The 24,012-nt window shown below is 45.7% G+C and overlaps 1 protein-coding gene across 2 annotated transcripts in view; it reads left to right on the forward strand.

Moving 5' to 3' along the window:
* Positions 1–24,012, forward strand: part of GTPBP8 (GTP binding protein 8 (putative)) — a 276,317-nt gene that overhangs the window by 224,335 nt on the left and 27,970 nt on the right. Inside the window, exons 6-7 of one of the 2 annotated variants that reach the window (XM_059884669.1) lie at positions 16,281–16,372; positions 18,477–18,554. In XM_059884669.1, coding sequence (XP_059740652.1) covers positions 16,281–16,372; positions 18,477–18,554 — 170 coding nt within the window. The remainder of the gene's footprint in view (positions 1–16,280; positions 16,373–18,476; positions 18,555–24,012) is intronic. The other variant, XM_059884673.1, reaches the window with a different exon arrangement.

A 24,012-nucleotide genomic window follows, 5' to 3' on the forward strand; every position in this document is an offset into this window, starting at 1 on the left:
TGGATATGGCATGATTGAATTTGCTATTTCTAAAGATGTCTCTATCAGGAATGTGACAAATGGAGGCAGATGGGAAGTAGGGAGATTAATCAAGAGGTTGCTTCAATATGAGAAATAAGGCAAGTCTGGATTAGGGCACTTGCAGAAGGGACTGAATGCAGGTAATAAATTCTGGGGAGACTTTGGAGGTGGCTCTACAGAAGTTGGTGACTATTGAATGAAAAGAGTGAAGGGAAAAAAAGGCACCAAAGATGATCCCCAAGTTTTTCTAACAGTTAAATAGATCATGGGGTTACTCACCAAGGCAGTTTTAAGACTAATTTTTCTTTTTTTGTTATTGGTTTGCATCCGACAGATATAAAAAAAAGAGCGAGAGAAAGAAGCAGATTTTTTCTTTGCTAACATTACTCATTTTACTGAGAAGAATCAAATATAAGAAAGTTTCACTGCTCCATGCCATTATTCTTAGACCCCATTGTAGATTAAAGGAGATGATTCCAGTCTCAAGGGAGAGTAGAAAGTTACAGTTTCAGGAAGGTTTGAGTTTGGTGTGTTCAGGCAGCTTCATGGGAATGTGGCCAGTGTGGTTACAGAGTCTGGTACTCAGAAGGGCCTCCTGCTTGGTTTTAATCTCTGTGGCCATCATCTTGAAAGTCTGTCTTTGACTTAGTATTTTGTAAATGAAGTTAGACTGGACAGTGGAACATACACAGGAGGCTTGGCGTCTTAGCTCACATGGGTCCTGCCTCCCTCTGCCTTCCTGGGATAGGTTCTCAGCTGTTCAGTCCTTTGAACCCTAGTACCCTAGCTTCCGCCAGACTTCCCCACCACATAAGTGCTCCTCAGTTGCCCTCTGCCCCTGGTGGGGGCCAGAGCACAAGTATGGGGAAGGTGGGAGTACAGCATGTACCCACTGCATTTCAGAGAAGGGCAAGGCAGTGGCTGTCCCCACCCTGGGTTGGTAGATCTATAGCACTCTCAACAGACAACTGGATTCGGGCCTCTAATCCATCCCCTAGTGTATCTTGTATAGAGGTTGTGACTCCTTGGGGGTTCACCTTTCTGCTCTGGGTATGGGAAAGGGAAATTGACACCCTGATTCTTGACTGGGACCCTCCCTGCATTTTTATTTTCCACTGAATTCTGCAAATAATACAGCCTACCTGTGGGTGTGTTGACCAATGGCAGAAAATGTGGATGGTGGGATTATTCCAACTCATTAAGCATCCTCCAGAAACTGGGTTCTTGCTTGACCTGTCAGAGGAGGAACACAACATTCAAAGAAGGGTTAAGTGAAAGTGAAAGTGAAGTAGCTCAGTCGTGTCCAACTCTTTTCAACCCCATGGACTGTAGCCCACCAGGCTCCTCTGTCTGTGGGATTTTTCAGGCAAGAATACCGGAGTGGGTTACCATTTCCTTCTCCAGGGGATCTTCCCGACCCAGGGATTGAACCCAGGTCTCCCACATTGCAGGCAGACGCTTTAACCTCTGACCCACCAGGGAAGCCCAAAGAAGGGTTATAGAGGGTGTAAACAGAGACTGAGTCAGGAATGAATCCTGTTGCTACAGACTTTCTGGAAAAGATGCAAGCCCTTTCTTTTTGGGACCAGCTGGGCAAGGTCCTGAGTCTTACTGACTGTGGCCAGACTTTTAGGGGCTGGGCTGCATACACGAAATAACCTACAAATCATTTTTAAAACAAACAGCTACTCACAAATGAGTGCAAGTAAAATGGGCAAAATCTGAAGAAAGTAAATGACTGATGTATCAGAATCAAATGTTAAGGTATTGTTAACATATCTTTGATTTAAGATATTGTACTCCATTTAGGCTAGATAGTATGCTGTGCTGCTAAGTCACGTCAGTCGTGTCCGACTCTGTGCGACCCCATAGACGGCAGCCCACCAGGCTCCCCTGTCCCTGGGATTCTCCAGGCAAGAACACTGGAGTGGGTTGCCATTTCCTTCTCCAGTGCATGAAAGTGAAAAGTGAAAGTGAAGTCGCTCAGTCCTGTCCAACTCTTCGAGACCCCATGGACTGCAGCCTACCAGGCTCCTCCGCCCATGGGATTTTCCAGGCAAGAGTACTGGAGTTGGGTGCCATTGCCTTCTCCTAGATAGTATGTTGTAGTTAGGGGGAAATCTCTCTGGTATTTCTTACAACACACGTGACTATCTCAAAAGAAAAAGAAAAAAAACATGCAACTAAGTCAGTCATGTGCTATCATTTCAAATGTACCATTAACATCTAAATGCAAAATACTATACAACAGCCATCCAATTTTATATTTAAGACAAATCAGTCTTTATGTGCTTTAGTTAAGAGCCTGGATTTTGGTTTTATAACTATGATTTCTCCTCAGGTGAAGTACCAGTTATTAGAATCCTTTCAACATTCTAGATTACATAGATCCATTAGGCTTCAGCTTCTATGACGGAGATACTTAATTTTATTAATTCTTCATTCAAGTATTTCTATATTGGGCATTCACTTTGTGCCAAGTATCAAGCTAAGCTCTGGGAGTACAAAGATGAAACAGGGATTGCCTTTGTGCTTGAAGATATTCCAGTCAAGCGGAGAAGTGCTCATGATAGATGCTGTAATAAAGGTAAGAAGAGGGATCCATGCAGGACAACTGGAATTGGAGAGGAGAGGTTCAAGCAAGTTTTCTAGAGGAAGTGATATTAGAAATCAGTCCTGAATATTCATTGGAAGGACTGATGCTGAAGCTGAAACTCCGATACTTTGGCCACCTGATGCAAAGAACTGACTCATTTGAAAAGACCCTGATGCTGGGAAAGATTGAAGGCAGGAAGAGAAGGGGACTACAGAGGATGAGATGGTTGGATGGCATCACCGACTCAATGGACATGAGTTTGAGTAAACTCCGGAGTTAGTGATGGACAGGGAGGCCTGGCGTGCTGCAGTCCATGGGGTCACAAAGAGTCAGACACAACTGAGCGACTGAACTGAACTGATGTTATGTTAGAGGGAAATCTTAAAGAGGAAGAGGGTGAGTATAGAAGAGAAGAACAGGTTTAAGGCAAAGAAGACAGAAATTGGGCAGGCTGGGAAGCATGAGAAAGTGTGGTACTCTGAGGAAGGGCAAAGAGATGCTGGAGCACAAGATACAGGCAGATGGGCCACTGGGGAGCCAGGCTGGAAAGGTGGGCTGGACCAGAGCAGGGAGCACTTGTCCCCCTTGTACCAAGGGAGCTTGGAGATGCTAAAAAGCTTTAAATAAGGCAACATGACTGATCCCATCTTCACCTCCCCTGGATAAATAAGAAAAAGATTTCTGTTTTTTTTTTTTTTTAAAGAATGAGGAAATCAGTGGGTTGTGTAATTCATTTTCCTAGTCCTTTCTTATCACAGGCAAGATGCTTCTCAAATGGCCCACCAAGTCTCAAATGATTCCATTTTCCAGTTGAAGAATCCAACAAATAGAGGGCAAAGAAGATGAAACTGGGTTCTGAATCTGAGTTGGAGAGCACCACCAGCGCAATAGCTCTGTCTTCCTGTCAACTCCCCTTTCTTTGTCATGGCCTCTGCCCTGAGGGCTACTCCCCAAAACCCAAAGAAGCAGGGTAGGGTGGAGTTAAGGTGGGGCACAGCTGGGTGTTCTGTTGCTGTGACCAAAACTCCTAGTAACTCCCTAGTAACTCATGAAAGAGCAAGAAAATAATATACCGGGAGCAAAACAAGCCAGCACACTACCTGTCTCTAAGCTTGCTCTGGCAGCTTTGACATTTGATTCCGCTCTGCTTAGTCCCTGAAATACTGATTCCCTTCTTTGGAAGCATCTCATCACTAAATACCCCTTCCAGGATGTGTGAGAAACTCCTTCCCTCTTAAATGGCCGACTGAACAAATTTAACAGAGGCTGTTACCCACTGAGTTTGGTATCAAATCTCTGAGGTCTCGTTCTGTTTGAATTTTTGCTTTCATCTGGAGCCTGTTGCCCCCTGCCCTCTGCTGCCATCAGCCTCACAATATCAAACAGCTGGAGTCTGGGCAGCTCCAGGATCCAAATTTCTCAGCCTAACATGTGAAGGGGATGGGGAAGAAGGGACAGACAGAGTTGACTAAGAGAGGGGTTTCACGTGGGACTAACTGGGGACTGTGCTTCTATCAGAGGATCTTACATCTTGGAAAAATGTAGTCTCTTAAAACTCTGGGTCAATAGACAGATTCCATTTGTTTGAGATTTAAGGAGTGTGCAAAATCAAGCATGCAGCATGGATCATAGAAATGGCCCTGGATTACTCCATTTCTCTGCCCTAGCTTTACCTCTTGGAGAAGGCAATGGCAACCCACTCCAGTACTCTTGCCTGGAAAATCCCATGGACAGAGGAGCCTGGTGGGCTGCAGTCCATGGGGTCGCTAAAAGTTGGACACTACTGAATCGACTTAGCAGCAGCAGCAGCAGAAGTTTTACCTCTGACTCAAAATTTTATCAAAATAATCACCACTTATAGAGCACCCACCAAGGATTACATTAAATAAATATGTAAGACAATGGTCAAGTCATTAGAACTGACCAATCAGAAGACGTGCTAGCTGTAAACAACTAGTATTCTTGTACCAGATGACCCACAAAGAGTCATATACTAAGAGACTTCATATATGTTATTTTGAATTTTCACAGATGAAGAAAGCGGGATTTAGAGTATCCAGACTCAGCTGAAGACTGGATCCAAATCCAGACTGATCCCACAATCTTGCTTTTTTATGTCATCCTCCCCTTATAGTACCCTGGTCTGCAGGCAGCCTCAAGGACATCTGAAAAATGATTCCTTAAAGAACACATGGCCAGTAGGAACACCTGAGTTGGCAGTGCTGGATGAGACGAGTCAGTCCCAGCCAGCTCAACTTGAATAGGGAATAAATGGCATTGTACCAGGCTCACCTGTAATTCTGCCTCAACCATGCAATTTAGGGTTTAATTATATGCTGTCTTGAGTTGTTTACTAATTGTTGCAGAGGTCAATCTTTTACTTTTATTCATCATTCTTCATTCAGTCATCAAATATATTGGAGCAACTGGGCACATTCCTCCTCTGGCAGCCCCTGTGATAACCAGCATGGAGAGGTAGGCCAACTCAGATAACTATTAATGGCCTACTAAAGAGCAAATGAGGGCTAATTTGCCTTTTTTTTTTCTTTTTGGCTGTGCCATGTGGCTTGTGGGATCTTAGTTCCTCTGCAGTGGAAGCACAGAGTCCTAACCACTGGACCCAGGGAATTCCCTAATTTTCCTATAATAGATTAATGAATTAAGTTTTATACATATTTTGAAAATGTTTTGAGAAATTGCCTGAATAAATAAAACTTCATATATTCAACAGCTAGAATTTGAAATTAGGAAGTAAGATGCACAAATATTTTATTTCTAGTACCTCTAATCAAGATAAAAGTCTTTATACAAACATTAGCTTTGGGAATAGGAATGTATACAAAAGCCAATTTTCTAATTACTGTCAGTATTGTGAATTATAATATCTAGCCTTTAATCTAGATATGTTAACTCATACATCAGAACTGGATTCTCTTAAGGTATTCAGTCCTTGGACTCTTCTATTAATTGCAGTTGGTAAGTCACCTTAGCTCTTTGAATGCATTTGGGTGTCCTTAAAAAAAAAAAAAAAAACAGTCATTTGGTAGCCCACAAAAGATTCCTTAACGACTTGACAAAATTCAATCATTTTCTTGATACACCTTTCTTACTCCACTAAGAAGTCTGTAATTAATTCATGAAACAGTTGCAGGGAAACCATATGTTGCACTTCAAAAATCCCAAGTTTTGGAATTAGTACTAGTACTCAGTTGGTAGGGATCTTAGGCAAGTTATTTGAGTTTCTTCCATATCTGTAAAATAGAGATAATCAAACCTGCAGGAAAGGGTTGCTGTGGGGATTCAGGATCATATGTACACACAGAATCCAGAACAGAGGCTGTGAGAGGTAAGTGCTCAGTAAATGTTAGCTTATTTCTTTGAGAGTTATTGGTAAGATTAAATAAGATCATAAATATAATTGAGCTCACATAGTAAGAAATTATTGTTTTACTCTTCCCACTTGAGCACTGTCTCCACTGTACTGAATATTTGGCAATTGTTTTCTTTATCTAGTCTGTACAGTCATCCAAACTGGATAATTCAATCAACTCTCCACTTGGAGCCTCGTATTTGATGATCTCATTGTTGTGGAAATCTGAGAGATGAAAATATATATTGGAGTCAAGAGAGGAGTGTTTTGCAATACCAACCAAAAGCCTTTAAAATGTTCTGTCGGTCCAAAATTTCTACTCATAGAAATTCACCTTTAATAATCAGAATTATTAATGAAGATTTATAATAAGATGTTTATTCAGCTGTGGTGCATGATCATAATAAAAATAGAAATAACCTAAAAATATGACATTAGGAGGATGGTTGAATAAGTAACCTCTCTTTGAATGGCACACAGATATTTAAGTTGAACTTTGGAGATGATTTAATGACTTGGGAAAAATAATCACATTTGAATGTTAAGTTTGAAAAGGAGGATCACAACTTGTGTATATAGTAAACATGGTTTTACAAAATATGAAAGTACCAAATGTATAGTGAAGAAACTGACCCCTAAATTACCAAAGCATAAGAAAAGAACACAATATACTAAATAAAGGTATAAATTTATTGTTGTTGTTTAGTCATTCGGTCATGTCCAACTCTTTGCAAGCCTGTGGACTGTAGCATGCCAGGCTTCCCTGTCCTTCCCTGTCTCCCAGAGTTTGCTCACATTTATGTCCATTGAGTCAGTGATGCTATCTAACCATCTCATCCTCTGCCATCCTCTTCTCCTTTTGCCTTTCCCAGCATCAGGGTCTTTTCCAATGAGTTGACTCTTTGTATCAGGTGGCTAAAATATTAGAGCTTCAGCATCAGTCCTTCCAATGAATATTCAGGGTTGATTTCCTTTAGGATTGACTAGTCTGATCTCCTTGCTGTCCAAGGGACTCTCAGGAGTCTTCTCTAGCACCACAATTCAAAAGCATCAATTCATTGGTGCTCAGTCTTCTTTATGGTTCAACTCTCACATTCATACATGACTACTGGAAAAACCATAGATTTTACTATATGGACCTTTGTCAGCAAAGTGATGTCTTTGCTTTTTAATACGCTGTCTAGGTTTGTCATAGCTCTTCTTCCAAGGAACAAGCGTCTTTAAATTTCATGGCTGCAGTCACTGTCTGTAGTGATTTTGGAGCCCAAGAAAATAAAATCTATCACGGCTTCCAATTTTTCCTATTCTATTTGCCATGAAGTGATGGCACTGGATGCCATGATCTTTGTTTTTTGAATGTTGAATTTTAAGCCAGCTTTTTCATTCTCTTCTTTTACCCTCATCAAGAGGCTCTTTAGTTCCTCTTCACTTTCTGCCATTAGAATGGTATCATCTGCATATCTGAGGTTATTGATATTTCTCCTGGAAATCTTGGTTCCAGCTTGTGGTTCATCCAGCCTGGCATTTCGCATGATGTACTTGGCATAGAAGTTAAATAAACAGGGTGACAATATACAACCTTATTGTACTCCTTCCCCAATTTTGAACCAGTCAGTTGTTCCGTGTAAGGTTCTAACTGTTGCTTCTTGACCTGCATACAGGCTTCTCAGGAGACAGGTAAGGTGGTCTGGTATTCCCATCTCTTTAAGAATTTTCCACAGCTTGCTGTGATTCACGAAGTCAAAGGCTTTAGCATAGTCAATGAAGCAGAAGTAGATGTTTTTCTGGAATTCCTTTGCTTTCTCTATGATCCAATAAATGTTGACAATTTAATCTCTGGTTCCTCTGCCTTTTCTAAACCCAGCTTGTACATCTGGAAGTTCTTGGTTCACGTACTGCTGAAGCCTAACTTGAAGGATTTTGAGCATTACCTTGCTAACATGCAAAATGTGTCTACTTGTTTGGTAATTTGAACATTCTTGGGGATTGGAATAAAAACACGTTTTCCAGTCCTGTGACCACTGCTGAGTTTTCCAAATTTGCTGGCATATTGAGTACAACACTTTAACTGCATCATATTTTAGGATTTTAAATAGCTCAGCTGGAATTACATCACCTCCACTAGCTTTTTGTTCATAGTAATGCTTCCTAAGGCCCACTTGACTTCACACTCCAGGATGTCTGCCTCTAGGTGAGTGACCACACCATTGTGGTTATCATGTCATTAAGACTTTTTTTTGTATCGTTCTTCTGTGTATTCTTGCCACCTCTTCTTAATTGCTTCTGCTTCTCTTACATCCTTACTGTTTCTGTCCTTTATTGTGACCATCCTTGCATGAAATATTCCCTTATACTGTGTATCCATTTATACTGCCCTTTTAAACATCTTCCAGTTATAATCAGTTAGAATCATGTACTCAGCGAAATTGAAGTATGGATTTGTATGATGAAAGACAAAAACAAGAGAATAATGAGTAGAAAAAACACCCTGTTACAGTATTACCTGTGGGTAGTGGAATTAAGGTACTTTCTCCCTTCTTTGTGCTGTTCTGTATTTTCTAAATTTTCTTCAGTGAACACATTTTATAATCAGGAAAGCAGATTTATATTAAAACAGAGGATAAATGATCAAATCCTTCTCTTTGCCTGCATGTTAGTAATTTTCTCAGCACAATCCTTCCCAGATATCCTTCACCACCTAGGCGCTCTTTCCGTTCATGATACAAATGGAGAGCCTGCAATACACTAAGGAGGGAGCATCCTCTCTTAATGTCACTCACTGTGATTCCTTCCAGCTCACTCTGCACACTTAGTGATATGGTGACTTATATAGTGATCTTAAATGGTGACCTACAGCCTCTGCCTGCCCACCCCCAAAATGATGATCACTTCCTCACTTAATTCTTCCTCCTTGATTAAGGCCCAGGAATCCCCCAAGGAGTAAAATGCCAGAGGGAAATCACCACGAACAAAATCAAGAGTAGCAGAGAGCACCTGATCGCAAGCCCACACTCTGTCTTGAGATGGTTGGGGGTAGGGGGTGGGAAGGGGGTTAGAGTGGAGTAGGGAGGGCAGGGATAAGGAAACTGATAGAGTGGGGAGGGGAGAATTAGGCAAGGAACTTGCTCCAGGCAAAGGGAGAGAGAGAGTTTCTTACGGGAATAATAATAATAAACACAATTATGTTAATACAAAGAGCCATAAAAATAATAAACACATGTGAGGTGCCAACAGTGTGCTTAGTGCCCCTGCAGAATTAAGCCTACTCAGTTAGGGTGTGATCTGCATTCTGTCTGAACTCTATGGGAAAGAGGAGCAGCTGCATGAGCTGTCTGGGATGGAGAGAAGTACAGGCCATGGGTCTTTCTCTTGGTTAAATAATTTTGGTAAGGACTTCAAGCTTCTTTATTTTCTGTTGTGCTCTGAGTGGTTGACTCAGAGTTCAGGGGATACCCAAAGGCCAGAATGGAGAGAATCAAGAGTCCTAGGAGAAAGTCTTCAGAAGAAGACAATGGGAAGGGGTAAGAGACATTTTGAATAGTATATGAAGAAATATGGAAGAATCAGTGTAAGAGTTCCATGCGTTGGTATCTCACTTGTCAGTAGGAGTTGTACTTGGAGTCATCTTTGAAAAGCAGACAACTCAGTACTCTGCTTGAGGCTCTGGGGAGACAGAGTGCTTTCACTGCAGTGGAAGGCTGGCTGGCCCATTTCCTTGGAGAATGGCCCAGGATGGCCCCCAAGCTTTGTAATCCTGAACCCTAGAAGAGGATAATGTAGAAGGCAATGGCACCCCACTCCAGTACTCTTGCCTGGAAAATCCCATGGACGGAGGAGCCTGGTAGGCTGCAGTCCATGGGGTCGCTAAGAGTCGGGCACGACTGAGCGACTTCCCTTTCACTTTTCACTTTCATGCCTTGGAGAAGGAAATGACAACCCACTCCAGTGTTCTTGCCTGGAGAATCCCAGGGACTGGGGAGCCTAGTGGGCTACCGTCTATGGGGTCGCACAGAATCGGACACGACTAAAGCGACTTAACAGCAGCAGCAGCAGCAGAAGAGGATAAGGTAGAAGCTAGTATGGTTATTGAGTGGAGACAAAAATATGTCTTGGAGAATATTAGGGGGAGAATGGTGATTAGGTGGGGAGGGTGGGGAACTGGAGAAGAAAGGAGAGGGAAGAATACAGGTACATAGTTCAAAGAAGGAGTTCATAGTCTTTTTCACCTTGTTGAAAATGGATCATCCCCCTTATCCACTTTCCCCTGGGGACAGACCCAAGAATCCAGGCACATGGGGCTGAACATACCAGATACATCAATAAAGAAACTGGCTCATGCCTGAATTTCCAAAAGCATGAGAAAAAAAGATAGTACAATGTATTGATTAAAAGATATTTATGTTACCCTTTTAAACCCTTTTTGATTCAGGTTCAATTAAAATCATATATTCAATGTAAAGTGAATTTTTGCAGATGAGAAACTAAAGAGGACAAAACCAAAGTCAGAAAGGTCGGGTGACTGTCTCAGAGTCACACGGTGACCCCTGCCTGGCGGGGGGGGGGGGGGGGGGGCAGTGCTCCTGCCACACAGGCTGCAGCACTTTCATTTGCCCCACTCGAGGCCTGCCTGACCAACTTTCAGAACAGCTTTCTTCCCACCTTGGCACAAACTCCAGGTTCACTTTGAACAAATGTCTGCCTTAACCCCTCTGGGTTTCGGTTTCCTCTAACTGCAGTGTAAGGGTATGAACTGGATGACCCTTCACGATCTCTGTTCCATCCCTTACAGATTAAGAAGACCCCATTTGCCCCAACTCAAAGCATATTTTACTCCTCAATACCCTGCAAAAGTCGTTTTTAAAATGTGGCCCAGGACCCACAGCATCAGCATCACCTGAGAACTTAATAGAAGTGCAAATTCTTGGGCCCACCCCAGACCCTGCCACCTCAGAAATACTGCAGGGCTCAGCAAGGTTTCAATAAGCCTACAGGGGGTTCTGATGTAGCTCAAGTTTGAGAGCTGATACTCTGAGTGTTATCTGCCCAACACTAAAGGGAGGGCTTAACACACGCACACAAGGAGGTAACCAACTCCTCTGCAGCCGCTCCCCCTCCCTGACCTCAGCTCTCTCATCCTTTTCCTCAAGCTTCCACCCTGGGATGATGAATGGAGGGCAGGGCAGGGCGCTGTAAACCGAGGACGCAGCAAACTCTCTCTCCCCCGACCCACCGGGTAGGTCAAGGGAGGTAGCACTGGGGCTTCGGTTTCCTTATAATTTTCTTGACAGCTGCTGCCCCATTTAGGGGTAGAGGGTAGGGGAGCATTTAATAACAAAGTCTACTTTTAATGATTTATGCAATCGTTTGTTTGCAGAATGAAGGAGACCATTAAGAAGGGCGGGGATGGGTATCATAAAAAGACCTGGGGAGAAGAGACAGGCGAGGGGAGAGGATAGTGTAGGCGAGCTAGGGTCTGAGGTGAAGCTAAAGAGAAAGTGGGGGTTCAGCGGAGCCGTGGGTGTGGGAGAAAGTTAGAAGACTTTGCTTTTGGCATGGGAAAGAAAGAGAAGTTGGGGGAAAGCACGGGATTCAGGCGCAACAGAAAGAAAATGAGTATTAGGAGAAAAAGTGAGTTTGGGGAGACTTTTTTTCTTTGAGCTTCCTTTCCAAGACTTTCTTGGCTCCACTTTGCTCCTCCCCTCCTCCCCGCCTCCTCTGCTCCCCCTCCCCCGCGCGCGGTAATGGGAGGCTCCTAGGCAGGAGAAGCAAAAGAAGGAATTGTTTGCGAGTTCAGTCATCCAAAAAAGCTTCTTCCATATGGAGGGACGGGGTGCGCAGGGCGCGGCGTTCCCTGCCTTGTCCTCCTGCTGCCACCGCCGCGGCCGCAGCTCCCTGCCGCGGGGACCCTGAGCTCCGGCCCGCCCGTGTCAGCTGCCGCGAGCGTACACTCACACACGCGCGCACACACTCACACTCACGCCCGCCGCAGCCACACGCGCCCGCACGCGCCCCCCCGTCTCCGGCCGGCAACTTCTCCGTCCGAGGCTCCTTTGTTGCTCCCACTGCGGCTGTCCTCCTGTTTTGTGTGTCCCTGGGTGTCACTGAGCGGGTTGTGTGTCCTTGCGGCCCCGGGCTGTGTGGCTCTCTCCGCGCCCACGGCGCTGGCCCCCGGGCCCCGGCTCGCCCTTCCTAGGAGCCGGCTGCACCAGAGGTGAGTCACGTCGCTGAAGTTTGTTTTCTTTTCATAAAAAGTTGTGTTTGTTGGTTTGGGGAGGGGAGGGGGCGGGTTGGCGGCCGCAGGCCGAGCGATGCCGAGGAAGCGCCGGCGGGTGGCTGATGGGGACGCGCCGGCGGCGGGAGCGGTCCGAGCGCTCTGCCCGCGGGCTCCGGCGGGGGGCTGCGGCCCAGGCTGGCTGCGGGGTGCCGGGCTGCCGTCTCCGGGCCCGGGAGCGCTGCGTCTCGTTCCCTGCGGGCACGGTCTGGCTGATCATTCCCGGAAGCTTCCCTTGTGGGAGAAGGGCCGGGACAGCCTCCCAAACTTCCCCCGAAGGTTGACACCAGTTCCAGGCTCAGAGCGCAGCAGGGCCGTGGGGAGAAGCCCACATGAAGCCTGCAAATACACAAAACTATCGCACGCCCCTTTGGCCTCTTAGTGGGGTCGGAGTTTACCGTCTTGGCGTTTAAAAAAAAATTTTTTTTTTTTTAGATAGACTGAACGGACTGGGAGTAAAACAGCGCCAGGAAAACATACCCCGCTGGAAAGGTGGAAGGGGTGAGGCTGAAGTGGGGGTGTTCAGAGGTGTCTGTGGGCTTGGAGCAGCGTGCGGTCAAATGTGTGTGTGTGTGTATGTGTGTTTTCTAGTACAACGTCCTCCTGGGGTTGTGCTCTTGCGGGGGTTTGTTTGTGTAACTGTGAGAGGTGGGGAAATGATGCCTTGGAACAAGTGGGAAGGGGCTGTGGGGAAGGGCAGGAAACCCAAGAAGAATTTTCTCCTGGATTTTTGAAGGCTCTGCTTAACTTTCAGGATGCCAGTGTTCGTTTGCTCTTCCAGATGGTAGGAGAATTGGGGGTTGGGGGGTGGGGAGAGAACTGGAGGAGATTAAGGAGCCCTGGGGATTTGTTTGCTTGGTTTTGTTTTGGGGATGGGGTTACAGTGGCAGGGTTGCTTGGAAGGTTGTGTGCCTCCAGAGATGTGGCAGTAGAGCTAAGAATACCCAAACCACACACCAGCAATCCTAAACAGGCACTTTCTGGGTGTGGTGGGGTATTCTGCCGCTCCCCCATCCCTTCTCAGCAAGCTCAGATGGGTTCCAATAAGTTTTTGACCCGGAGTTACCTCTTTGAATGAACTGAGTGAAAAGTATGTTTTGGTTTCAGGCCCTTGTGCCACCTCCAGGTGCCCTGTACCCAGCTCACATTCATCACCTAGATCTTTGTTACCCAGAACTTGGCGAACATTGGCCGGTGAATGAATGAAATTTTCAAAATTCTTGAATGCACACACATTTCTGATTTATTCCACAATTGGGCCTGCAGGCAGCCTTGCCCTGTCATGGTTTGTCATCCCTTTGGATATAGCCAATAAATCAGTCTTCATTTTCTCAAGGGCAGCATGAAACAGTCTCCTTGGACTAAGGTGGGGGCTCAGGCTCCCAAACATCTGTGACCTGTTTTCTGAACTCAAAGTGAATCTGAGGCAAGAGTTTGACCATTTTGAGGTGTGTAACAGGTTTCCCAGGAACGTTTCTGAGGTCTTATAATTGGTACTTTTTAATGGTTTCATAATTGAAACCCAGAAGGTTTCCATGGTAATCCTGAAGCACCTTGGGGTCCCTGGGACGGAGATGGGGGGAGGTGGGGGAACAGCACTGGAGTTACGGTTTTCCTGCGGCATGAGTGTTTGAGTGAGTGTATGGAAAATGAAAGAAGTAGGAGTTGCTGCTTTGCTGACATTTCCTGCCCACACTTATTGCTCAGAGCTTGGCTCTTTAAAAAGCTGGAAGCCGTCTACACCTATAAAAGCTGAGGGTTGAGACACTGTCTTGTTCATCCTCTGTTAAGAGATCTCAGAAGAGTAACATTACAAGACACATTTTCTCAGGAGAAATCGCCCAAGCCACAGCGTTGGCTTTACTGGGGAGAGGAAGTTGATAGAAGCCAGGATAGTTGGTTCCTTGACCACAGCTGGGATGGGAAAGGGGGGAACAGAGAGCACCCTGCTTAGCTGTTGATTGGTTGGTCAACTTGTGTTAAGAGGGTAATTTATATTCTTTACCCTCCTCCAAATGGGTCCAGAAATTTTCCTTTCTTTGAAATGCTCTTTCAAATGTTTGGGCTTCTAGTTCTCTTCAGCAGCTTACCTGTGGTTTCCATACCCTAAGAAGGAGTAAGAGATTTTACTCGTGGAATAATTCAGTGGACTTTGCCAGGGATCCCCAGGGTATAAGCTGGGATGGTAAGACGTGAACCTGGTGGTCATAGTCTTCCATGGGACCCTGGGGATCTGAGTTCAGCTTTTGACAAAGTCCCCAGGATGGTTAAGAAATAAGAGTTTTTTCTTCTGTATCTTTTAACCAAGTGGGAAGAAGCTGAAGAGGATCCAAGTGTACCAGATAATTGCTTCCAGTATTTTCTGACCTCTGAGTAAGAAAGTATTAACCTGGCACCAGGAGATATTGTACATTGGGAGTTTGCTTTCTTTCCTCCAAATTCCAAGCCTCCTTGCTATCTAGGAAAATAAGGTGGGCGTAGGAATGGGAATTGGGGAGGGAGAGAAATGCAAGTGATTCATTACAGTTTTTAAAATGTATTTACTTTAACATATGGAACTTCTTGTCATCTCCATGCTTTGATTCAGCAAGCCATTTAGCAGGCGTTTCTAGTATATCAGACCCCACCCAGACTGGGAGCTTGTTTGTCCCTGAATAGGCTTTCTTAGTCAAAGGATGGTTCTCCAAAATACTACCCCCCCATTTTTATTTATTGTACAAGCATCTACTAATAATAAAATGTGTTTTAAAATTACTCATATGCCTGTACTATAACACAACTGTTTCTGTTCATCCATGTGCATACAGACTTTTCACATAGCTGCAATAAAAGTGTAGACTCTGTAGTCAGACAGGCCTGAAGTGTCTCTATACTTTTGACCAAAGGCTCGTAGAGAACAGGTATGTCCCCTTTGCTATTGCTGGGAACAAGCTAAATGCTGAAAGTGCTCCCACATGGAGCCTTTACATGTAATATTTTCATTTATGAGGCTGAATCAAATGTTTGGGGCTGGAGGGTGCGATGGAAGATGGTGTTTGTTTTTAATCTAGAAATCCATGTTTACAAAAAGCCTTCATAAATTGGGCTCTAGCCTCCTTGGAGCCCTCAGGGTTGGAAATGGGTAGAGAAGGGGAGGTGGAATCAGGAAGTAAGGCTTAAAGGATCCATCTCAAGTGGCACTGCCCTGAGGATTAGGAAACTTGGATGGGAGCCCTGGCTGTGCTGTGGACTCTATTCACGCTGACTCCATCCACCGAACCGATCGATTCCTGTGTCTCCATCACTACTGTCAGCTCCTCCCTAAGCTTGCCCGTCTCTCCTGCCCTTCCCTTTATCCTTCCATCCCACCGTCTTTTCCTTTCCTGCTACCACCATGCTTCTGCATGCCCTGGACAGTTGTGCTGACATATGGCTGGACTCCCCACTGTCTACCCAATGCCCCTGCATGCCCACCCCCTGCCACCACCCGCCACCACCCATCCTTCATCAGTCCCATAAACAAATCATCACTCTAAGTTTACAATCTAAATTTCTTAGCCCTGTCACATGTGGCTGTGTCTCATGATGATTACCTTGATAGAACCCTTCTACTCCAGCCTGACCCATCTGTGAGATGACCCTTGATTTTGCTGTGTGTGGGGGTCATTCCTCACCTGCTGCCCTTCCACCCCCAACCCCTTCCCCGTTAGCCCACCTTACTTTGTATGAGGGCTGCTCATAGTGTGTTCTTAACAGATATTTGGTAAATATTGGTGAAAACGGTAATGGTTTTGTAAGATCAATGACTGCTTTCAATGTAATCCTTGTTCTTCATCCATTGTTTATTCCATTTCTAGCAAAGGGCCAGGTACCTGGAGATGTAAGGAAGCCTATGATTTAGAAAAAACTGCCTTTTCTCTGTGTTCTTATTTGTAAAATGGATTAATAAGGAATTAGTCTGGTTTATAGCAATGCACCTTATAAAAAGCAAATACTTTCAAAGTGTTTGTTTATTTTGTTTGAGACACTTTCTTTTTCCTCAGGCGCAGAACAAACTTCCTGAAACCCATGACCCATGAAGGCTTGTCAACATTCACACTGTCCGAGGCTATCAGCGATGAAATAGAAGAAGCAGGTGAGCTTTTCTGCCCACAGTCTAATATGTCTGGCTGCTTGGGTCAGTCATATTTTCATAGTTTGTGTTGCCACGTGAGGATAAACTGTTTCTCATCTTTCAGTATTGGAAGGGTCCAGTTTTCAGTGGAATCTTGACAAAACAGGTTGGTTCAGCTCAGATACTCTTGTAGTCAGAGCTTCTTTTCCCTCGGGTGACCAAGTGGACTCTCCTTTCCTGAGCCAAATTCTGTTCAACCTGTTGGATGTAAACCATTTACTATGGATTTGGAGTCACACTGCTGTGGAAAAGTCCTGCTTGGGTGTGGATGAGGAAAGCCCTGTGTTCATGCATCTACCAATGGTATTACAGCAAATGCCTTCTGGTCTGGTGTACCGGGCAGTGTTTAGCTCACAAAACCTAGAGGGATTCCATGTCGTTCCATCTTCCATCTTTATTCCATCTTCTAAAATTAAGTTAGGAAATAGTTTGTCTTTTCCTAATGGAGAATTTGGCCTTATCTTCAAAGAAGGTCTTTGATGTTTGGGACAGAGTTATTGGGCAGTAAGAGTTTTGAAATCACAGGAGAAAGATGAGAGCCAGTGATTCACAATCAACTTACCTTGCTTGCCAGAGAAAATGTTGAGAAAAGTCTCAACTACTTCTCCTGGTTAATAACAGGAAAGTACATAATATGGGTTGAATTTTTTAAAAAATCATCTAAAAGGAGCTGAGCAGCAGAAAATACGGCAAAGAAACGCTTCTGCGCCTCCAAACTGAGTTTGGACACAGCAGTGGACAAGATGAGGGTGATGACTCGTGTGTCGGTTGTAGCCTTCATCCTTTCAACACGTTTTTTATTGAATGCCCGGACTAATACCAGAGCCCGCACCTTCCAGAATTCCATGACTGCAGGGAAGGGACATGCAGGCACAGCAATGCAGACTCCAGTGTGAAAGTTCTTGGGCTGGATCGTGAAGCAAGGCTTCTCGAGTGGGGAGAGCTAGTATCTCAGGCTGTCCTAGAAGTCAAGGTGGGGCTGGCAGGACTGAAACATCCTTCCTGCAAATGTACTTTTCCTCAGAGGATAATAGGCTGAAGAATTCTTTTTTTTTTTTTGAAGAATTCTCAAGACAGGATATTTCAAGTTCGGAGTTGTTTTTTTTTTTTTTAATTTTAGTAAAGTTAAAAACTGGAATCTCTGCATTGAATACAGAATCTCAGAAATGTGAGTCTTTGACCATGTTCTAAAAGCAGTGACTGATAGCTTTCAGGGGGCAAAGGAGAAACACATGATTGTCTTTTCTTTCTCATCCCATCAGATTTTAGCTGTGAATGTGCAGATTTTAGCAGAAACATGTGCCTGAATTCATCTTTTCACTTTTCAGTTTTGTTTGCCCTTTGTTCTACTGTCTAGGGTAGCTTTGCTTAGTTCCAAAGTCATTCCCAGAGTAGGAAGTGAGGAGATGTTTATTTTAGGGACACAGATAAGTTCCTGGGCTCTCCATTTGCCCAGGACCCTCCTTGACTGCTAAGAGGTAGCTTAGACAGGATGGGAGCTCCAGGTAAGAGGAGGAGGGTGTGTGGAACCAGCCGACCTTGGAGGTTCCCTTGCCCAGGCCTGGCTGAAATTGGACTCTTAAAGGGACAACTCCCTCACTTTTCCTGGCCTGCCAATATTTTTCCAGAATAGTCCCAGCCAAGTGGGTTTACTAGCCTGAACTTACCTAACATTACAATCCCAGCAGGTTTATTAGGTGTGGGTCACAGTTAATTGGAGAGGAAAATTTGGGGGTTCTGAGTTTATTACTTTTCTGTGAAAGCAGAAGTTGCTCTTAATTACTTCACAAAGCATCTCCCCCACTTTTCAGTCTGATGACTATCATCCCACAGAAGTGTGACGGGAGTGTGTACTGTTTTACACACCTGTGCTCACGTGAGGAGGATTTCGTCATGTAGTCAGTCAACACAGTACCTGCTTTTGCAAGTGAGACCATTGAGTGATGGAAATTCATGACTGTTTACTTCTGTCATTATGAATAGATGTTTTGTAGTGAACAAGTTACATAAAAATCCGCTGTGTTACAGCCAAGAGGTAGAGTCTAATGGCTCTTCCATTGCACAGGCCTGCCAAGCAGTCACCTGCAGCTCTTCCTGGACGGCGTTGGTGGTCTCATCGTCGTGACGACCGCATCAGCGCCAGGTGAAAGCCCCACAGTCAGGTGCCTTGTGTTCTGTAGGCTTCTGTTCCAGAGGCGCGGGCTGGGTAATCAGGCCTGGCTTTCGCCTGCCTGGACGGTGGCAACTTGCCAGCATGTTTCACTGGGTGGTCTTCAACAATGGAAGAGAGTAGGGGTGGGGAGCTCAGCTCTCCTACCCAACGGGGAACAAGAAGGTTGGCAGCCAATTCCCTGTCACTGAGACACCACAGAGGTCTTGAGTGTGGATGAAAAGAACGGAACAGGTTGCTGAAGGCAGTATTGTGATGGAGTTCATCTTTGTTCCCCTGATTTTACAAACAAAGCGTTGCGTACTTGTGGAGATGCTCCCTTAAGAGGGCGAGCATACGTGAGCAGCAGGCGCCCTTCCTTCAGGGCAAGAGAGAAGAAACATTCCCCATTCGGGGAATCATCTATGGACCCCAAGGGCAGGCTGAGACTGGCAGATCCCAGAGCCAAAGAGGCAGCCTTGCCTGCCTCCATCCTCCTTCTGGTGATGTGGAGAACAAGACCTGCCATTTAGTGAGACCTGCTGCGCACCAGGGTGCTGTGCTGAGTCCTGTGAGCACTGTCCCGCAACCCCCAGCAGTCCTGTGAAGATGGGCAGCATGATCCTACTCGGCAGATAAGGGAGCTGAAGCCTAAATGACTGTAGAGACCTGTTGCAGTCTCACAGCTGGTAACTGGCAGAGCCAAGATTGCACGGCTGGGCTGCTAACTCCAAAACTCAAGGTTTGAGAAGGAAAAAAAAAAAAGTATCCAGACAATCACTCTCTCTAAGCAGAGCTCTCTTAGCTTGGGAAAACTGTTTCTTTTGTAGCTAACAAAGTGCAAGGGGCAGGTGGCGGCCTTTGTGAGACTTGCCTTAAGAGACAGGAATTGAAAACTGGGGCCACAAATGGAAGGTCCCAACTGGCTTCGCAGCAGTCAAGGCATGAGGGGAGCCGGGTCCTGAGACCCAGCTGATGTCCAGCTCCTCAGGCAGTGCTGAAAGCTGCTGCTCTCTTGGGTCTCTTCTTGGAATGTGTCTCCCGGCTTTTCTCCCTCTGGGACATTATCTGAACTGGCTGTCTGAGTCTCTGCTTCCACTGCAGGTGCCAGCTGAATCCACGGGCTCCTCGGATCTCTGCAAGTCTGATCAAGTAGGCCCTCTGGGCCTCGGTGGGGTGAAGGGGGAAAGGAGTTTTGCCCAGCAGATACTTTTCGTGGTCAGAAGTGGCAGCTTGTGCAGAAAAATACCCTGGGGAAGGAAGTAGCAACTTTAACAGACAGGTAACTGACAGGAGATGGTACCTGCCAGGCAAATACTCACAGAGCAGTCAGCAGAAAGAATTCTACAGGCTGTTACCTGCAGAGTGAAACTGACTCTCCCTACTGGCTTCAGAGAGCTGGGAGATTTGCCTGTGATGAGCCTGCAGTTGCCCTCGGTTCCTTGTTTTTCTGTAACAAATGTGGAAAATCTGAAGCCAGGATGTTCTGGCTTTATGTGTGTGTGTGTGTATGGGGAGGTGCGGGGATGGGGTTCAGGACACCTGGGTTTAAGATATAATTATGTGACCAACTAGTTGGATAACCAAGAGGAAATCGTGGGAACTCTGAGCCTTTATTACCTCATCCTTACAAGGTGCCTTCTCGGGGCTCTATAAGGATGCAGAGAAATGCACAAAGGAACGCTTTTGATGCAGAAGGTTCTACTCACCTAAAAGCCTCTGGCATCTATGCTCACCCAAGATGAGTTAAGAGAAAAGACACTTGAGGGCACAGGCAGAGGTCAGAGTCTGGGCCAAGGGCTGTGTCTGCTTCTGTGGCTATGTTTGTTTTGTTTTGTTTTCTTTTATTTTTTATTGGAGTATAGTTGATTTAGCATAGTGGACTTCCCTGGTGGCTTAGACGGTAAAGAATCAGCCTGCAATGCAGGAGACCTGAGTTTGATCCCTGGATCAGGAACATCCCCTGGAGAAGGGAATGGCAACCGACTCCAGTATTCTTTCCTGGAGAATTCCATGGACTGGCTGGTGATCATGGAGTCACAAAGCCCCTGGGTTCACAAAGAATTGGACATGACTGAGCAACTAACACTTTCAACACAATTTTCAAAGTTGATTTGCAGTATTGTATTAGTTAATGGCACCCCACTCCAGTACTCTTGCCTGGAAAATCCCATGGCGGAGGAGCCTGGTAGGCTGCAATCCATGGGGTCGCTGAGAGTCGGACACGACTGAGCGACTTCACTTTCACTTTTCACTTTCATCCATTGGAGAAGGAAATGGCAACCCACTCCAGTGTTCTTGCCTAGAGAATCCCTGGGACGGGGGAGCCTGGTGGGCTGCCGTCTATGGGGTCACACAGAGTCGGACACGACTGAAGTGACTTAGCAAAGTGAATTAATTCTTTTCCCATGTTGGCCATTACAAAGTATTGAGTAAGAGTTCCCTGTGCTATATAGTAGGTTCTTATTAAGTATCTTTTATATATATGCTTAGTCGCTCAGTTGCATCCAACTCTTTGCGACCCTGTGGACTGTAGCGCACCATGCTTCTATGTCCATGGGATTCTCCAGGCAAGAATATTGCAGTGGGTAGTCATTCCCTTCTCCAGGGACTCTTTCTGACCCAGAGATAGATCCTGGAACTCCTCTACTGCAGGCGGATTCCTTACCATCTGAGCCACCAGGGAAGCCCGCTTTGTATCTAGTGTACATGTATCAATCCCAGTCTCCCAATTTCCCCCTTTCCCCCTTATCCCCTGGTAACCATAAATGTGTTTTCTGTGTCTGTGACTCTACTTCTGTTTTGTAAATAAGTTCATTTGTACCTTTTTTTTAAAATAGATTCCACATATAAGTGTATTTGTTTTCTAAGAGTGGGGGCCTGAACTGAAGGCAGTTAGGTCCTGTTGCCAGACAAGCTGCTTTTCCCTCTCTTGTGGGAAAAGACAGTGAAGGTCTCAGGATCTAGCAGGAGTTGAGAGAAGAAAAGATTTCATGTCAAGAAGATCCTGAGAGAGGAAGGAACAGAGGAGTCTGAGGAGTGTCAGGGGGACCCCACCTGAGAGAACAGAGGCTTGGAGTGAATCGTATTAGACAGAGGTGCAGAAGAAAGATGATATTTGCAGGAGGCAGCAGTGTTTCTGGGGCCACTTCCAGGTTGGAGACTGAGTGGCATCCTGTTTAAGGATGAGCTTTGGGACCAGACAGGCTCAGGTTTGTACCTGACTTTGCCAGTTGCTGGGCTAGTCACCTAAACTCTGAAAACCTAGGTTCTTAAAGTGATTGCAAAAAGGCAGCAAGATACTGCATATACAGCACACAAAATGCACTGTGAACGGTCACAGAAGGTGGCTGTTAATAAGAAAGGAAAGAAAAACAGATTGGAAGAAGTGTTCTTGCTGGATTGGGCAGCTGGGAAGATGAGTAGGTAGATGATGCACTGAACCCCATGGAACCCCATAGAACCCCACTGGCTCAAGGCTATATAGTGATGAGGGAATGAGAAGATGGTGAAAGTGAGGAGTCCACAATGGGGCAAGGCCCCAGCCCAGGTGTACCGTCTATACCAGTCCTCAGACCTGGTCACTGAGGAAACAGCTTCCACCCAGCCTCTCCTTTGCCTCTTCCCTGATTCAGCACATTGCATTCTACTGGTTAGGCCCCAAACTTGAACGTCCCCTTTGACTCTGTTCTTTCTCTCATACTCCACTATAAGTTGGCAAATGATCTTGGCTTTGCTTCTCAGATGTATTTAGAATCCTGCAACTTCACACCATCCTTGTCTTCCATCAACATTTGCTTACCTTGTCTGTTGGGATATCTTCCTAAGTGTTCTCCCTGCCTCACTCACCCCTGACCTCCCTGCCCATAGTCTATCCTTCATAGAAAAGTCAGTGTCAGCTTGCAAAAGAGGAGCCAGGCGAGGTCACTTCTCTGCTCAGCACTCTCCGTTGTTGTATTCAGAGAAAACTCCACACACCATCACGCCCTCACATACCCTAACCCTAGCCTGTTGCATCTGTGACGTGAGGAGCACAGGATGAATTTGAGAGTAGTTCGGTTCCCCACACGTGGGGGCCTGGTGGGAGTCAGGCCCTCTGCTAGGCACAGAGGAAGCAGGCATGGTCTCTGCAGTGGCAGAGTTGACAGCCTGCAAGTACAAGGAAGAGCAGGTTTGGATGTCTGCCCATGAGGGGGTAGATCTGACTTCATCTTAGTCATTTCTGACTTGGTTCTAGATTTAGAAATTAAGGAAGAGTAAAAATAGGGACTAGTATCCCAAGAGGTCTCATGCTGACAATAAATGTGCTTGAGAAATTACACTACTGAGATCCCTAGACCCAACATCTACAGCATCTCAGGGAGCTGGGAATGGTCCAGGGCTTCCCCTCCAGATTTTTTTAACTTAAGAAGAAATTAATAGCCTTAAAAAAAATAAAAAGCGGTTTAGGTTAATAATAAAAAATTAAGTGAAAATTACAGGGAGTTGCCACATACCCTCAACTCCCGCCAATTGCTCCTATTACTAACATCTTACATTGGTGTAATGCATTTGTTACAATTGATGAGTCAGTGTTGACACATCATTATTAAAGTCCATAGTTTACATTGAGACTCATTTTTTGGTATACAATGTATGGTTTTGACAAATGCATAATGACACATGTCCACCATTATTACGGTGTCAGACAGAATAATAGTTTTTCCTGCCTAAAAATCCCCTGTGCTCCACCTCTTTGGCCTTCCTTCCTTTTCTCTCCCAATTGCTGGTAACCACTGCGCTTTCTACAGTCTTCGTAGCTCATTTCCAGAATGTCATGTAGTTGGCATCACAAGGACATGTAGTCCAGACTGGCTTCTTTCACTTAGCCATCTCCTTCAGTCATTTTTAAGCATGGCCTTCTCTGAACATGCCGCCCCCACCCCATCCATCTGGGGTACAAGGTGCTGATGAAGGGTGGGCTCACAGCCGGTGCTGAGACCACCTGTGCAGAACCCAGGGGTCTACAGTGCTGCCGCTCTGTCGTTGCCCACGGAACAGCCTGGCGCTGGTGCTACTGGAGTTCAGCCCAGGCTGGGAAGCTGTCAGTTGCTGCCTGTGTTTTGGTTCCACATCTGGAAATATCAGCTGAGCAGACCTTCCGTCCCACTCTTAAGTAGAGAGACAGGAGGAGCCTGCATCAGGCTGTTTGACTTCCTTCTCAGGAGTTTGTTTTACTTGCACTGGAGCTTCGGACGAGCCGCGGGGAAGTGACCCTCCAGGGCAAGCAGGGCAGGCCGCACTCCTTCACACCTCATCGGGCAGCCCCACAGCTCCCTCGGCCTCTGAGGGCGCTGCCCCAGCCCCAGCGTGTCTGCCGAGTCCTGAGGGGGATCCAGCACCGGGGCTGGTTTTTGGTCGTTCAGGAGGAAGAATGATCCAGCACAAACTGAGCGAAAGCATTTTCCCTGCC

Source organism: Bos taurus, chromosome 1, assembly GCF_002263795.3.
Source record: "Bos taurus isolate L1 Dominette 01449 registration number 42190680 breed Hereford chromosome 1, ARS-UCD2.0, whole genome shotgun sequence".
Lineage (NCBI taxonomy): Eukaryota > Metazoa > Chordata > Mammalia > Artiodactyla > Bovidae > Bos > Bos taurus.